The 18,383-nt window shown below is 43.1% G+C and overlaps 1 protein-coding gene across 1 annotated transcript in view; it reads left to right on the top strand.

Moving 5' to 3' along the window:
• DIS3L2 (DIS3 like 3'-5' exoribonuclease 2) overlaps window positions 1-18,383 on the top strand; it is a 377,502-nt gene that overhangs the window by 262,302 nt on the left and 96,817 nt on the right. The window contains exon 12 of the mRNA XM_079710102.1: window positions 16,476-16,583. Within this exon, the coding sequence (XP_079566228.1) occupies window positions 16,476-16,583 (108 nt within the window). The remainder of the gene's footprint in view (window positions 1-16,475; window positions 16,584-18,383) is intronic.

Genomic DNA, 18,383 nt, shown 5'->3' with positions numbered 1-18,383 from the left:
CTTGGCACAGCGCTGAGACACATCTGCAGGACAGCATGCCCCTGCTCTTAGTCGTCGCCGGCCTTTCTTCACTACCACCCCTTCCAAACAGGGGCCTGGGAAACTCATGCTCCTGAGCACACGCACCCCCACTTCCTGCTGTTTTCCGGTATGCACTGGCCCTTTTGTGGACATGCTGTCTAGACCCTGGCAAGCAGGCCACTAGGGGGGTCTGTGTGCTGCTCACTCTGAAAATGCCCCACCCCTAGAGTCCCAGGAACCTGACCCCATGCTTTTATCATGAGTGGGCCATGGCCGTAGGGAAAGACTAGTGTCATCTTGGCAACGCTAAGGGTGGTAGCAGATCTTTTTAAGAGGCAGTGTTCTCCTGGGTCTGTGTTCTTTTCCTAGCTAGAGATCTGAAAACGGTCACTGACTACTTCACATCGGTTCTCCTGGATGACCCTGTGGCACCACCGCCATACCTACCACCTCCCCATCACATCATTTCCTGGAATATACCATCTGCCAGGGGTCTATTCAGACACAAAGACAGAGGAACCATATTCCAAATGCATGATTGGCCTGGGGCCCAAGGCTTGTAAGTTCACCCAGCTATTACAGTATAATTTCGTTCCAAGTCTGAAACCAAGGCTCTCTACAAATAGAGGCATCAACTTGTGTCAAGGGTTTCTTAGCCTCTCCCTCTTGCCTGTGGAGCCCACTTCTGCCAGAACTACCACAGCTTCAACACGGCCATCATCTAAGGTTTTCACCCATTCCATAAACCCAAGACCTTCTGTTGCTGTCTTCTGAGGCACAGTATTAGGACTCCTGGCACCTCAGCCATACCTGGCAGCATGTGTGACATGTGGAAGATGGACTTCCATACATACCTCTGCCAGGTCCAACAGACCATGTCATTTGGCCTTTGAGTGGCCCAGCCGTCTGCTAGCAATAAAAGCACAGAATCTCTACTGAACAAAAGGGTTGCTGCACAGTGGAATCATCATTCATTTCCCCAACCCTGCCTTGTACAGATCCATTACTCCCCCACTTACATACATGGTCCTGGACCACTTACACCAGCAGTCTTCATGCTGGCCTCAGGAGGGGTATGTTCTAGAATCCCTGGACTCCATTTCCAGCAAAGTGCCTATGTGGTGCTCACAAAGGTGTTGGCAGTTCTAGAACAGAAGTCTTCCAGGACAGTCCAAAAGTTGCTAGGATTTCTAGCATTTACCAAGTTCCTCTCACGTTTCCAACCTGTCCACCCCAATAACTAACCTCTCAGAAGGGAAGAGACAAAAATTAACTCAGAACGAATCACAGACCTCAATGTGAAATGTAAAACTATAAAACTCCTAGAAGATAACATTGGAGAAATTTTAGATGCCCTTGGTTTGGCAATGACTATTTATTTATTTATTTAATTTATTTTACGTTTACTTATTTTTGGCTGCATTGGGTCTTCATCGCAGCATGCAGGCTTTCTCTAGTTGTGGTGAGCGGGGGCTACTCTTCATTGTGGTGTGTGGGCTTCTCATTGCAGTGGCTTCTCTTGTTGCAGAGCACGGGCTCTAGGCGTGAGGGCTTCAGTAGCTGCAGCACAGGGGCTCAGTAGTTGCAGCGCATGGGCCCTAGGGTGGGCGACCTTCAGTAGTTGTGGTGCATGGGCTCAGTAGCTGTGGCGCATGGGCTTAGTTGCTCCACAGCATGTGGGATCTTCCCAGACCAGGGATCGAACCCGTGTCCCCTGCATTGGCAGGCGATTCTTAACCACTGCGCCACCAGGGAAGTCCAGCAATGACCTTTTAGATACAACACCAAAGGCACAATCTATGAAAGAAAGAATTGATAATCTGGACTTAATTAAAATTAAAAATTTATGCTCTGCAAAAGACACTGTCAAGAGAATGAAAAGATAAACCGTAGACTTGGAGGAAATTTGCAAAAGACACATCTGATAAAGGACTATTAGCCAAAATATACAGAGTACTCTTAAAATTCAACAATAAGGAAATGAACAACCCATTTAAGAATAGGCAAAAGACCTTAATAGATATTTCACCAAAGAAGGTATACAGATGGCAAATAAACATATGCAAAGATGCTCCACATCATATGTCATTAGAGGAATGTAAACTAAAATAGTAATGATGCTACTACACTCCGATTAGACTGGCCAAAGTCCAGAACACTGACAACACCAAATGCTGGCAAAGGTGTGGAGCAACAGGAATGCATTCATTGCTTATGACAATGCAAAATGGTACAGCCAGTTTGAAGAGAGTTTGGCAGTTTCTTATAAAACTAAACATATTTTTTACCATATGATCTAGTAATTGCACTCTTTGTTTTTACCCAAAGGAGTTCAAAATGTATGTCCATGCAAAAATCTGCACATGGGTGTTTATAGCAGCTTTATTCTTTTTTTTTTTTTTTTTTTTTTTGCGGTATGCAGGCCTCTCACTGTTGTGGCCTCTCCCGTTGCGGAGCACAGGCTCCAGACACACAGGTTCAGCGGCCATGGCTCACGGGCCCAGCCGCTCCGCAGCATGTGGGATCTTCCCGGACTGGGGCACGAACCCGTATCCCCTGCATCGGCAGGCGGACTCTCAACCACTGCGCCACCAGGGAAGCCCAGCTTTATTCTTATTTTCTAAAATTTGGAAGCAACCTCCAAAATGTCCATCAGTAGGTGAATGGATAAACTGTGGTACATCCAAACAATGGAATATTATTTGACACTAAAAAGAAACCAACTATCAAGCCATGAAAAGACACGGTTCCTCCACAGGAACCTTAAATATAAATTACTAAGTGAAAGAAGCCAATCTTCAAAGGCTACATGCTGTAAGATCCCAACTATATGACTTTCTAGAAAAGTGAAAATTATGAAGGCAGTGAAAAGATCAGCAACCGCCAGGGACTAGCAGAGAGGGAGGGATGAGTAAGTAGAGCGCAGAGGATTCTTAGGAAGTGAAACTACTCTGTATGGTCCTATAATGGTAGATACTTCTCAGTATGCATTTGTCCAAATTGCTAGAACGTAAAACACCAAGAATGACCCCTAATGTAAACTATGGACTTCAGGTGATAACGATATGTCAGTGCAGATTCATGAGTTATAACAAATGGACCACTCTGGTAGGAATGTTGATAATGGGACTGTGCATGGGGGTGGGGGGGTGGATATGGGAAATCTCTGTAACTTCTGCTCAATTTTGCTGTAAACCTAAAACTGCTCTAAAAAAATAAGGTCTTTTTTTTTTTTTTTTTTTTTTTAATTTCAAAGGCAGGGGGAGAATGGGACTCTTCTAGGCCTTGACTGCAGCCATGTCCTTTAGGGGCTGGAGATCCTGTGGCCCGTGGCCCAAGTTTGGCTCCGCCATCTTGGTCAGCCAGTGGCTGACAGTGATGTCTTCAACCCCATGGTGGAGGTTGTCCTGTCTGGACGCCTCTCCTCCCTCTCCAGAGAGTGCTGGCTCCGACGTGCATTGTCCCAAACGGGAGCCAGAGCTATCATCTGTTCAATCCAGTGAAGGCCCTCCCTAGGGAAACCTAGCACCTCCTCTCCCCTGCCCCGTAACAGTACTTTCTGCATCACTGCAGCCTAGAACATGTGATCAAAACCCTAGAGCTCCACCTCTCCACGAGAAATGGACATCTGCTTTCTTCAGGGGTTCAGCTTTGCCTGCCATTTATACTGGGTGCTCAGAACCACCGTGTAGGTGTTTTCGGCCATTCCAGAAATGAGAATACAGGAGGAGAGGGAGATGGAGTTGATTATTAAGCTGTGAAATTCTGGGTCAGAAGCTGCATGATCATCCAAACCCAGTTATAATTAATTAACAGGGTGTTACCAGTGATAGGTGACCTCTGGGCACAGTGATACCTAAAAGATCCGAAACTTCCAGTCATCTCTCAATAAGAATAGGAAGCTTTATCCTCATCTGAGCAGGGGATGTTCCACCCCAATGACTTAGCTTGTTTCAGAGCAACTCGGCCCCTGTCTGGCCTCTGTGACCTGTTCAGACCTAAATGCTGTGTTAAGAACTTCTGTTTGACCCCCATCCCTCACAGTGTCTACGACACCTGTGCCCAAGCTGTGGGCGGATATACGTGGCTTAAGGGAATGCAGCACAAACGTGTTGCCCACACATATCACTGAACAGCAGCACATGAGGCTTCCTCCCTAACCTCCCCTCCCATGGCCATGAAGCTGGAGCCCTCACCATTCCATTGTTATCCATATGGACAGTGCTGGCCTTTAGTTTGTGTTTATATTTTTGCAGGGCCTGTTCAACATTTTTCAAGTTCATATCCACCTAACCTTCACTCACCACCAGACAAGACCTGTTAACCTGAGACTAGAAGAATTACTGTTACTGTTACACCCCTTTCTACGGATGGCATTCCTTGTCCACAGTTGTCTCCACTCATTTGTTTAATATCCTCATTCATAGTAACTGTAGCCTCCACTTCTGAGCTTCCCCAGCATGGCGTAGCCAGCAGTACCTAAGGAACCATGAGTCACTTAGGAGGATCTTGCGTTTCTGATAGGCCAAGAATGGGAATAGGGAATATGTCAGTCAAGCCTGGGTCTCATAAGACATTCATATGGAAGATGCTGTTTGACTCTCCTCTTCAGTACACACAAACCATCTGTTAGTACCAATACTCTGGGTCTTTGGAAGTGCCAGCGGTCATTGAATCCCTGGCCTGCCAACTTCACCCCCCTCTCAGTGGCTTCCTGCCAACCATGTCTGCTCCTCCACATTGTATCCACCTTACCAACACTTGATGGACAGCCTGAGGCAGGGAGCCCAAGTATCTTCTAGCTTGTGATACCTGGGAATGTCACAACTAATTGGCATTTACTCCACTAGGAAAGGTGTGAGAAAGAGAACCCAGCTCCCACCTCAGAAATCTGCACAGCCCACAGGATAGCTAAAATAAAGACATTTAGGGACTTCCCTGGTGGTCCAGTGGTTAAGACTCCGTGCTCCCAATGCAGGGGGCCTGGGTTCAATCCCTGGTCAGGGAAGTAGATCCCACATGCCATGACTAAAAACAAAACAAAACAAAGAGATCCTGCATGCTGCAAGTAAAAGATCCTGCATGCTGCAGCTGAAAATCCCACATGCCACAACTAAAAACAAACAAACAAACAAACAAAAAAAGCCCCACATGTGGCAACGAAGTTCCCGCGTGCCGCAACTAAGACCCAGCACAGCCAAACAAACAAATAAATAAATATTTTTTTTTTTAAAAAGACAGATAACACCAAGTATCCACGAGGATGTGGAGTAGTGGGAACTCTCACTGCTGCGGGGAAGGCAAATTGGTACAACCACTTTGGAAAACTGTTTGATAGTGTTATGGACTGAATGTCTGTGTCCCCCTCCAATTCATATCTTGAAATCCTAACCCCTAATGTGATGATCTTAGGAGGCAGGGCCTTTGGGAGGTGGTTAGGTCAAGGGTGGAGCCCTCATGAATGGGATTAGTGCCCATATAAAAGAGACCCCAGAGAGCACTCTCATCACCATGTGAGGATACTGCAGGAAGGCACCATCTGTGAACCAGGAAACGGGCCCTCTCAAGACACTGAATCTGCCATCACCTTGATCTTGGATTTCCGAGCCCCAGAACAGTGAGAAATAAGTGTGTGTTGTTTAAACCACCCAGTCTGTGATAGTTTTATTATAGCAGTCTGAACATAGTAAGACAGGCAGTATCTTTTAAAGTTGAATGTATGTACATACTTTGTGGCCCAGCAGTTCTGCTTCTGGGTATATACCTAACAGAAATGCATACATGTGTTACAAAAAGAATGTGTAAGAATGTTCATTGCAACACTATGCAAAGTAGCCAAGAAACTAGAAGCTATTCAATACCGTCAGCTATAGAATGAACAAATAATTTGTGGTATGTTCACTCAGTGGGATGCAATACAACAATGAGAATGAACAAATGACAGCTCCACACACAAACATAATGGTGAAGGCAGCCAGACACAAGAGTAAACACTGTATGAGTCCATTTATATAAAGTTCCAAAACAAGCAAAGCTAGAAGTCAGGATAGTGACTACCCTTGGGGGAAAAGGGCCCATCTGGTAGGGGAACTTCTAATGATTCTTGATCCGGGCACTGATGACGCCAGCGTTCAGTTTGTGAAAATGCATCAAGCTTTTCCTTTATGACTTTGTGTGTGTGTGTGTGTGTATATAATACTTAAATAAAATATGTTTTTATTTTGAAGCTTTTTGGGGAGTGACTTTTACTCCACTCTGGCTCCTTTTAGTATATATAACCAGCCTAATCAGGCAAAGGAGCCACATCAAAATCCAGGTACCTCACTCATAGCTTGGCCCTCTAGAGAACACAGCTCTGATATTTGTACACCGACTACATTTCGTATAACCTCAGGTTGGAGACATCTCATCCACACCTCCTGCCCCAAAATGCAGTTGGCTAAATCCAGCCTTTGGCCCAGGGCCTCTTAGGGAAGGGGGATAAGACTTTAAAATCCCTTTTATCTACAAAAACTATAACGTTATAATGGAAAGAGCAATAGAAGTAGCAGTCAGACCACATAAAGTGAATAAATGTGAAGCGTTCTCCCCATGTGGATTCAAATATTTAAGAAATTTCGGCACAATTGGAGGTTTTTCTTCAGAGCAGGTGGCTTTCTCTTATCTAGCTCCACACTCTCCTTTTATAGCCAGGAATTACGTTTCAAATTCAGAAAAAGAGAAAAATAAAATTGGGTTAAATAAGTAAGCCTGTTTCCTTTGCTCTTCTCTTTCCTTTGGTTTCGTGATTGTCATAGTTCTAGAATTTCTCTTTGGGAATGCAGAGTTGGGACTCTTCTCTTAAGCTCTGGAAATGGGGAGCTGAGTGGAGGAAGGGCCCCTATGCTCCCGAGCGGCTCCAGGCTCCTGCTGCCCGGCACTGCCCCCAGCTTGGCATGAGTGAATGGCGCCAGCCCACAGCCTTGGGCAGCAGCAGCTGTGCATTCTGATTCCTTTGAACCACTACTCTGACCTTTCTTACTACTCATTTGTGTTTCTTAAAGGACAGTGTCCAGGAACTTTTCTGCTGTTTGCACTTTACTTTGCCTGTAAAAGTCTTCTTGAAAGCTGGATGAGCTGCTTTCCCCTCCTCCGGGTTCTCTCTTTCTGGTTTGGCGGAATCATTTCTCCCAACTTCATCAGATGAGGGAGGGAGTGTGTGTGTCGGGGGATGGGGGTGGGGATGCCGGTTGATTTCCCATCTACAGGGAATGTGGTACTGGTTTCTTTTCATTCAATGTCACTGACCTATAAGTATCTGATGTCAGAATTACAATCTAAGCTTGATTTGGGAAATTATCCCATAGATTAGTACAGTATACAGTGAAACAGATCTTGGGTCCAAATACCATCTTACTGTCCAAATATCATCATACTGTCTTTTAGTTATTTATTTATTATTTTTTTAACATCGTTATTGGAGTATAATTGCTTTACAATCATCATACTGTCTTTTATATGAAATTCTTTTTGTTGGGATTTTACTCAAACTAATACGTATTTGGTTACTCTTATTAACAACAGGGTGTACTCAGGAGAAAAGATAAGTTTATATATTGTCCATTTAAATCCTGTGGAAAAACACTCTTTCTTTTTGACAAAAGGTAGGTAGCTATCAGGATAGGGGATAGCTGTCTGCCTGAATTTAGGCCTGTCCTCAGAAGGACACGACCTCTAGCCAGTTAATATTTCCAAGCTATCATCTCTGAGAGGAAAATACAATGTAATTGTTAAATTTAAGGTAATTTTTAAAAAATAAGTGAATAAGTTTTAAAAGTAAGAGAAAACGTAAACAGCTGAAACCTAAACCTAAATGTTCTGCCTATTGGCCCAAGCACTCGTGTTATTTTAGGTGTGAAACAGCTCAAGTGAAAGTTCACCCATAAATCTCTACGATATTTTATTGGTACTGCTTTATAATAGAGATCAAAGATTGGGATTGGAAGCCCGTCTTAATGTGGAGTCCAAAGAGTTTTAAGATGTTCCCTTATGACCCCAGCATGTTGTCAGAGTGTTGATGTTTTGTTAATGTCAAACTGTGTAGCAAAGAGTTGATCAAATTTGGAATTCATGGAAGGGTTGATATGAAAAAGAAAACTCTTTAAACAGAGATGTTGGCTGGCAAATGGATTATCTCCTTCCTTTAAGTTGTTGCAGCATGTGAGTGGGGAGCTAGCTGAGTGTACCTGATTGTTAAAACCTCAAAGTCCTCAGAGACCAGGAGCAAAACTCCCCAAGGTCTCCGGCTCTGACGGCCAGTGGGCACTGAGGGTGTGAGGGAGGTTTGGGAGCCAGCAAAGACCGGGGCAGACCTGGGCAGACCCCTGCAGCCCCTCCTGGCACTAGAGAACCCCCAGTGGGTTTCTGACGTCTGGCCGCCTTGAGCTGTTACAGCCCCCATGTCGTTGCTAGTCCCTCCTGTTCCTTTTCGCCTAGATGACTGATCTCTCCCCCTCTGTGGCCCTTTCCGCTGGTCACAGGGCTGTCCTGGCTAACCTGTTGCTGAACTTGGCCAGCTCGCCCGCTGTGGCTTTAGCAGATGTTTCTGCTCTCTGAGGCTAACATAAGATTTTAGTCCTGCTGGTACCCCCACCCAGCTGCCTTGGGCAGTTTACCTAAATGATCAGTTTCTCTCAGTTCTCCTAAGCCCGAATCCAGAATGCTTAGAAAGTCCGTGTCCTCTCATCAGTGTCCTTTTTTTTCCATGACAGCTTTTAAGCTCTGTCCTCACCCAACTTTGATTCTGGCCCTGAGACATGCATAAGAAGACTTAGCACCCTTTAAACCCCTTTCCTTTTCTGCTACTAAAGTGCTACCAGTCTTCATCCCGTTAGCATTTACTGAGTACCGGCTGTGTGCCAGGTGCCTGGTCTATAAAGATGAGACAGGTGCTGTTCTTGCCCTGGAGAAGTCAGGGGAGGGGGGCATGTAACAATTACTCTACACTGGCCTACTCGTAGTTACAGAAGTGCTCCGAGGTGAGGACGTATCACAGAGGAGAGAGAAGTTGTACCTGCCTGGATTGGTGGTGGAAGAGGATCTTCTGCAAGAGCCAGGAAGCCTTCACAAAGCAATTGATTTTTGAGCAGTGTTTCAAATTTTGAGTAGAAAATTTCTAGGTAGACAAAAGTAGGTAGAGAGGGCATTCCAGGCAGAGGCTAGAAAAAGCATGGACCGTCCAAGGAACAGTATGTAGTTTGGAATTGCTGGGGTCTGAGCTGCAGAGGGAGCCAAGAGATGAAGTTGCAAAGAGAGGCCTGGGGCGGCAGGCTAAGGAGCTTGGGTTTCATCTTGAGGTCAAGTAGAGAAGTGACATCACGTTCTTTGACTAAGATAGAAAATCACCTTAGCAACTGTGTGGTTGAAGAATAGTGAGGCCAAAGGTAGGAAAATTGTTATCAGTATCAGGGCCCTTTCCCTCAGTCATGGCCCCTTGAGGCTTTGAGTGACCACCCCAAAACAGACAGGGACCTCTGCTCACGGAATCTTAGGAGAGTAGACCAATATGGTGGTGTCCAACTGGAGACCCCAGGAGAACTAGAATAATAGATGTGTTCAGCCTGGGGCCAGAATGGACATCCTGAACAAGGAGCATTCACATTCGCCCCCAGATTGCATCCCCTCCCAGTCTAGCAATCCATATCGCATGACAAAGAACAGGGCTAGGCACCTGGGAGACCTTAGCTTCCCACTGGCATCTCTGCTGTCTACTTGGAGATGGGGTCTGCAGGCCCTCTGCCGACTTCCTCTTGAGACCCCTTGGCCTTACTGAAGATGTTTGGGCCTTTCCTCATTAACAGGACAAGCAAAAAATCAAATTACTGAATTCAGCTCATCAAATATTGGGGAAGATAAAGGCAACGTGTCCTAATATAAATGGGATTGCAGATTGTCATTGGGTGGAATTTAGTAAGAAGATGCAAAAGTCTGCAGAATCATCAGGAAATCTTAACCAGAATAATTTCAACTCTAGAACTGTGCTGCTGGTTTAGGAGACTTAGGATGTATCGCAAGAGAGACGAAGATGTCCACACTTGAACAGTGGAAGAGGGAGAGGAAAAGACTCATTTGAGAGATTTAGAATGCAGAACCTACAGGACTGGAGAACTGATGGGGTGTAGCAGGGAGGGGAGTGATCCTCCTCCACACGGTCCGGTGATTTTCTCCATCACAGCTCAGCCATGACTTGCAAAAGCAGGAAAGGCAGATTGTAAGAGTGATTGTGGAGTATGCAGAGTTGGAAAGTGAGGGAGTTTGAGAACTTGGAAGGAACTCTCCACGTGGCCCACACTGAGTAGTGAAGCTGAGTGGGGGCCAGAAAAGCCATGACTGGGGAGAGCTATCGGGGGGTTGGGGAACGCGTAAGCATTCGCACGACGCTGGTGATGGCCAGCAGTTTCTCAACTGCCGGAGAGACCTTGCTTCTCTTTTCCAGTTATACATTGTGTTCTGCACTTGGGACCCTGCCTCGGAGTCTCTCCAGGTACCGTGGCAGATCTCACATAGCCAATGAGGGTGCGGGGGACCACTATGCTGTTGTCTAGGTGGGTCTCCCTGAAATAACAGAGCTCGTATTTGAGGAAGCAACTTATGGAGAGTGGTTGTTTGTCTCTCCAGTCCCCCTCCCATGGGGACCCCTGCTGTGCTGTGGACTGGACTTGACACAAGTGCCATGTGTCATGGGGCACAGTCCCAGTGACACTGGCAGAAATCAGGCCCAGTTCATGAGAGGCCCTGACATGCCAAACCACAAATGTAATTGTAAAATCTTCACTCCTTTTCTTTTGAGAAATAACAGTCTATTTACAAAACTATACGGACATAAAGATAAAGACTGTTTTCTCGGAATTCCGTCTGAATCCTGCCCCAAGATCTAGTGAAAGATTATTAAAAGGAAAGCCCTTTAAAAAATAGGCATAATTATACTACCCCAAAAGTTTTAATGTTTATCTTTTTCATGAGTACTTGGGTTCTTTGGCATCTGACCATTGCAGTGTGAATATTAAAATGTTTCCTTCTGTGTAAGACACAGGATATCAAGCAATGTTTATAACCTGGGCAGTAGCTGAGTGTACCAATAGTTTTAGGAGAGAATAGCCAAAACAGTTTATCTTGTACTTAAAATACTTGCTGCCTGTGAAATTTTTATGTAAAGATGTTTAAATAGGAGTCTACCATGTATCAATATTTCATAGAATGTTTTATGTGATGGAATAAACAGTAAACATAGAAAAAAATAGGTGATTTGTATTCTGGGTGAAAGTCAGTCATTCATTTGTAAACCAGAAGCGCCTGCTGTGTGTCAAGTGGTGGATAGAGAGAAACAGTCCTCATTCCTGAAGATACCATGGTCTAGTGGAGAAGAGAGGCACATAAAGAAGCAATTAGGGTGAGTGACTGTTTAGGACTGCCTCAAGTCCTTTTTGAAAGAACAGGGGCCCTGGGGAGCAAGTATACACAACACAGTGAGCGTTCCACCCAGGAGAATCCCAGTAAGTGTTTCAGAGATGCTGATGAGCTGAATCTTAAACGATGTACAAAGCTGACAGAACATCCAAAAGTTGGCAAAACATCCAGAAAGGTGCTCCAGAAAGAGAGAACGACGTGTGCATGAACTGGAGCAGCAAACAGGCCTGGGTGGCTCTGGTTACTGCATGGGAGGGGGCCCCAGGGCAAAGGCTGAAGGGAAGTCTGAGCCAGGGGACCAAAGGACCTGGCAGACCATGGGGTGGCCAGTGAGCTTACTTTTATTGAGCATCTTCAATATTGTTTTACTAATAAGAGAACCAAGACTCAGAGGATTACACTAGGTTCCCCAAGTTGCACAGGAAATGGTGGGCCCAGGATTAGACCCCCAAGTCTGCCTGGCTTCAAAGCCTTTGCTGTTTTTCCTGAGATGTGCTGCTGATGAGTCTGGGTCTCACCCTTTTGGTTAATGGTCTTTAGACTTTTTTTTTTCTTTCTTTTTTTTTTTTTTAGTGGTAAAGGCCTTTTTTGCAAATAAAATCTTAACCCCAAACTCCAATATGTAAAAATAGATCAGGTTGTATTTCATTAACATAAAGGTCTTCCATATTTAAATGTATAACAGTTATGAGATCAGGTAATGAGAACAGGGGCTTTCTTTTTAATAAGCTCTTTTATTTTAAAATAAATTTAAATTTACAGAAAAGTTGCAAAGATAGTACAGAGAGGTCCCATATACCACACACCCAGCTCTCCTCCTTGCTAGCATCTTGCATTACCATGGTACATTTGTCATAACTAAGAAGTTGACATTGGAACATTGTTATTAACCAAATCCATACTTTATTTGGATTTCACCAGTTTTTCCACCAATTATCTTTCTCTTCCAGGGTTGAGTCCAGGGTACCACGTTGCATTTAGTTGCAATGACTTTCTTTGCACAAACACTAAAACATGAAGTCAGGAAATATGTTACATTCTCAGATGTTCAGCTTTATGATTGAAAATAAGATACTGCCTTGAACCCTTAGAAGAAATACTAACTATCTGTATAAAAAGGTACTAAGCCCTGGACTACAGGCATGCAAGGCAAGAGCAACCTGCTACCGAAATGCAGTTGGTATAATTATCTGATAATGCAGCCCAGAGAAGAATCCAACAATGCACCCCCAACAAACTCAATTTATTCTGTCTTATTCAGCTTGGGCTGTCATACAATATACCATAGACTGGGCAGTTTAAATAACAGACCTTTTTTTTTTTTCTCACAGTTCTGGAGGCTAGAAGTCCCAGATGAAGGTGCCGGCCAATTCAGTTCCTAGTGAGGACTCTCTTCCTGGCATGTAGAGGGCTGTGTCCTCACGTGACCTTTTTTCTGTGTGTGTGCAGGGCAGGGAGGGGGGAGTTATCTCTCTATTTTATCAGATCAGGGCCACACCCTTATGACCTCATTTAACTGTAATTACCACCAGAAGACCCCACCTCCAAATACAGTCACATTGAGGGTTAGGGCTTCAACGTAGGAGTTTGGGGGGTGGGGGAGGGACAGGGTTCAGTCCATAGCCTAGTCCAAAGGCTGAAATAATGTGGAATCTTTACAGTTCAATCATGGTATTAAAATTTTCTCCATTTCGTACAGTATGTTTATGCAGGTAAATATGTCTTACTTTGTAAAACACTTGATACATGCAAGAAAATGTTAAATATTTAGATCCCATTTGAATACTCATTAAATAAGTTAACAGAGAATATAGTGTCATCTGAACAAACAATGCAAAAGCAATGGCAAGAAAATTTTTTCAAAAGTAGTTGCCTTATAAAAGCTGTTACCAGAAGTCTTCAGGTAGTCATTAGGTTTTACATACAAAAGATACAGCATCCTTCAGAATAATGCCAAGTAATGCCATATAATTATTAGCTGTTTGTTACTGGTGTGGACTGTGAGTTCTAGAATTTACTTTTCCATACCAAAAGTTACTTACTGTACTGAAACAATACAAGTCCAGATACCTCACACGGAGTAGGACACCACTGGGGTTTGTTTTGTTTTTGCTGATAAAGAAACTTAACTAGCTAACTTTACCTCAGCTAGTGCATAGTTGCTGCTCTGTTACTTCAAAATTACTTAGCAGAGTGTTAGAAAGTGTTGCTTGACACTGCAGATCTAGGAGGTCCACAGTAAGTGCGTTGGATAAATGTCTGTTAATGCTGCCGTTTTTAGTTTGGGAGGTGGGGGTGAATGATGATGCCATTAATCAAGAAAAACATGGAAGAAGGAATAGATTTAAAGGTAGGAGGGAGGGAGCCTGAAGTAGCTTCAGGACATCCAGGTAGATTTACTCATTTTGTCTTTGGAATTTTAGAGTAAACAAATAACATTCCAGGATAACTATAAGTCATGATTTGAAAAGAAGTTGAAGAGGATTTCCTTTTTTTTTTAATTTAAGAGAGTATACCATTGAATCAGTTTATAATGGAATAGAAAATCAATAAAGGAAGAAAGAATTTGGGCTTAAAAAACTGCAAAATGAGTGACTAGTTGACCACAGTGTTCATCTAGGGAATCTGGATTTGTGAATCTTTCAGTGATTTTTTTTTCTTCCAGTTTTATTGAGATATTGATATAATTGAAATATCAAACTAAGTTCAAGGTGTCCAGCATAATGATTTGACTTACATATATTATGAAATGATTATCACAGTACGTTTAGTGAGCATCCATCATCTCATACAGGTACAGCATTAAAGAAATAGAAAAAATATTTCCTTCCTGTGATGAGAACTCTTAGGATTTACTCTCTTAACAGCTTTCATAGATAACGCAGTGTTCATTATATTTATCACGTTGCACAATACATCTCTAATATTTATTTATCTTATAACTGGAAGTTTGTACCTTTTCACTACCTTCAGCAATTACCCTCCCCCCCAAATCAGTGATGTTTTATCAGAGTATTCTGTTAACGTTACAACATGTGATTTGGTCAATTTGGTATCTTCAATTACTGAAGCATTGATTCAGCAATTTCAGTCTGATGAAACCATGTCACAAGTTTACACGCAGCCCTTGGGTTCTTTTATTTTCCCCAGCTTTATTGAGGAATCATTGGCAAATATAATTGTGTAATTTTAGAGTGTATGATGTGATGATTTGATATACATGTACATTGTGAAATGATTGCCATGATCAAGATAATTAACACGTCCATCACCTCACATAGTTAACTCTTTATTGTGTCTGTGGTTAGAATGCTTAAGATTTACCTCAGCAGATTTCAAGTATACAATACCCTGTTATTAACTACAGTCCCATGCTGTACCTTAGATCCTCAGACATTATTCATCTTATAACTGAAAGTATATAAAAGTATTTGTCCTCCACCTTCCCATTTCTCCCTCTCCCCAGCACCTGGCAACTACCGTTCTACTCTCTGTTTCTATGAAATCGGCTTTTTTTAAAATAAAAGATTCCACACATAAGTGATACATACAGCATTTGTGTTTCTCTGTCAGGCTTGTTTCACTTAGCATAATGCCCTCCAGGTTCATCCGTGTTGTCACAGATGGCAGGATTTCCTTCTTTTTATGGCTGAATAATAGTATGTGTGTGTGTGTGTGTGTGTGTATCACATTTTCTTTATCCATTCGAGTGTCAGCAGACACTTAGGCTGTTTCCATGTCTTGGCTCTTGCGAATAATGCTGCAGTGAACTTGGGAGTGTAGATATCTCCTCAAAGTACCAATTCCTTTTCTTCTGGATATACACCAGTGTTGTTTTCCATAATGGCTGTGTGAATTTACATACCCCCCAATAATGTCCAAGGGTTCCCTTTTCTGCACATCCTCACTAACGTTTATCTCTTGTCTTTTTGATAATAGCCATCCTAACAGATGAGAGGTGATATAGAAATTAAGAAAGCAGTCACACTCGCATCAAAAACAGTAAAATACTTGGGAATTTAACCAAGGAGGTAAAATACCTATACATTGAAAACTTTAAAACATTGATGAGAAAACTGATGAAGACACAAATAAGCAGGAAGATACCCTGTGTTTTTGGATTGGAAGAATTAATATCGTGTAATTGCCCATACTACCCAAAGTGATCTATAGAGTCAGTGTAATCCCTATAAAAATTCCAATAGCATTTTTCACAAAAATAGAAAAAACTCTCCTAAAATTCATATGGAATTCACAAAAGACCCTGAATAGCCAAAGCAATCTTGAGAAAGAAGAACAAAACTGGAGGCATCGCACTTCTGATTTCAAACTCGATTACAAAGCTGTAATAATCAACACAGTATAGTATTAGCATAAAAGCAGACACATAGACCAATGGAACAGAATAGACAGCCCAGAAGTAAACCCATGTATGTATGGCCAACTAATCTTTGACAAGGGTGCCAAGATGGGGAAAGAATTGTCTCTTCAATAAATGGTGTTGAGAAAACTGGATAGCCACATGCAAAAGGATGAAACTGGACCCCTTACTTACATCATGCACAGACATTAACTCAAAATGAGTTAAAGACTTAAATGTAAGACATTGGATTCTTAAGTGTACAGTTATCTGGGATAGTTATATCTGCAAGTACAAGTCATTCTTGAGTCTAGAGCTTTAGTTTTAGTGTATAGTTGTTTTTATAGTTTTTTTTTTTTAGTTTTAGTGTTTAGTTATTTTTCAATGCCTATCATGTATTTTCCCCTCCATTACCAGTTCTTCTCACCTTTCGCATTCACATTCACATTTGACCCTAAAGGCTTATGGAAGATTATCAGATAGTGTGGTCTTTCTGCTGTATCTTCAGGGAAAAGAGTGTCCTCCGTGTTCAGCTCACTCTGGAAGCTCAAGCTCTTCACCAAAACTCTGCCTCCTGGGCTGCTTCTGAGGCTGTGGTTAGCTCCTGCGGATTGGAAAAAGCTGCTCATGGCCTGTTCTCTGTTTGCAGGTTGTCCCCATGCTTCCCAGGCTGCTGTGTGAGGAACTGTGCAGCCTCAACCCCATGACCGACAAGCTGACCTTCTCCGTGATCTGGACGCTAACTCCGAAGGGCAAGGTAACAACTTACATGCGTGTCCATTCCATTCAGTGAGTCCTTGTTCAGCAGCACTGTGCTTCTGATGCTTGGCTGGAGCCCCATGGTGGTAGGATGAGGGCAGTGTAGGGGCAGTGCCAGAGAGGAGAACATATGGGAAGAGCTCTCAGTCCATTTAGAAGGCTGAGCCTCAGCAGTTTTCAGTGTATCATGTGAAGGAAGAAAGAGTGTAAGCAGAGTCACGTGGGGGAGGCCTCGTGCAGGAGAGGGTGTACATGAAGGTGCGTGTGGCTGGCATTGGCTGTGTGGATGGGCCTGGGTTGTGGTTAGGAGAGCAGGCCATTGTGTGAAGGAGGACATTTGGGGAAAGGGTGGTGAGTTTGAATAGGTGAGGTGGACTCAAACCATGGGGACCCACAAATGCCAGTTGCAAATGAATTGTAGGTGTTAGGTTTCCTCTGAAGTGTCATGAGAAAGGTGACATTTTAGAAAGATTAGTGCTGCGTCATTGTGCTGGTTGAAGATGAATGTAATTTGCACAAGGTAGTGCTGTAATCAAGGCACAAGGTGATGAAACCATGGACTGATAAGAGAGAGAAGAAGAATGTCAGTGGCCGTTCCCTAAATACAGGGAATAAATGAGACAGATAAATGAAAGATGACTCCAGAAAAAACTAGTCCCCTCCCGCAAAACAGAAACAACTCTAAACTTCTGAAAATAGGGTAATGATTGGGTAAGCTATGGTAGCGACTCAGTGGAATGTTGTACAATTATTAAAGTTGTTACAAAGACTGTGTAAGAACATGGGAAAAGTTTATGCTGTAATATTAAATGGAAGTTAAAAAAAAAGATATTTAATTATAAAGAGGCTCCAAATAAAGACGGAGGATCAAATACCCACATTTACTTTCATTCCCTCCCAAAACCTCACTAAAACAACAGTGAAGAGATTTTTTTTTAAAAGACATAAACCCACAAGGACAAAGAGAATGGGAGAGGAGACAACAGCAACAAAAATTTGGAAGCTGAGAAGCAGATGGATGAGTGGTAACTGACTTAGCAGTCCTGAGAAAGCTGAGTCCTGAGCCAACACCAGAGAAAGCCAAGAAACAACCCAGTTTACACAGCAGAATCCTAAAGTTCAGAAATTGACAGCAGCAGGTAACTCTGTAAAGTGGGGGAAGAGGTGGGTGAAGAAGAGACTAACTGTATTGGTTGAAAATTTATTTTAAAAGATTGCCCCTTCCATAACGTAGTAGAAGACCAGAAATTTATCCTTGGGACAGGGTAAAGGAGAGGCTGTCTGAACTAGGGGACGCCAAACACAGCTGTGGTAGTGGCCCCTTTGGGGAGGTTGAGTGAATGCTGGCACGTTGAATACTGGCCGAACATTAAGAGTCCCAGCTTTCTTTTCCCAGCCAACCTCAGAATTCTAGTAGCCAAGCCTATACCCTTGAGTCCAAAGATAGGAAAATCTTTCTCTGAGGAATCTGAGCGGTAAAGAAGATTTAAAGCTAATAACCTCAAGGATTTCCCAACCAACAGCTCAGCTGTATTTCCCTACAATAAAGCTTGCAGACAATGAGCTCCACCCACTCTAGCAGAGATTTTTAGGATTTCACTAAAAATCAGCCTTTTAACATTTCACTTTCCTATATAAAGAGACAACCAAGAGGAAAGCCTCGAACATGAAATAGGAAAACCAAAGCAGGAAAACCAAACAGGAAAGCAACTAGAACAAAACAAGGAGAAGAAACTATATTTTTATATCCTCAGAGAATTTCTTTTTTAAAGAAAGTATCTGTATTACAAGATCTAGG

This window comes from Hyperoodon ampullatus, assembly GCF_949752795.1.
Source record: "Hyperoodon ampullatus genome assembly, chromosome: 8".
Taxonomy (NCBI): Eukaryota; Metazoa; Chordata; class Mammalia; order Artiodactyla; family Ziphiidae; genus Hyperoodon; species Hyperoodon ampullatus.
Note: the sequence above shows the minus strand (reverse complement) of the source record. Positions and strands in the feature narration are given on the sequence as shown.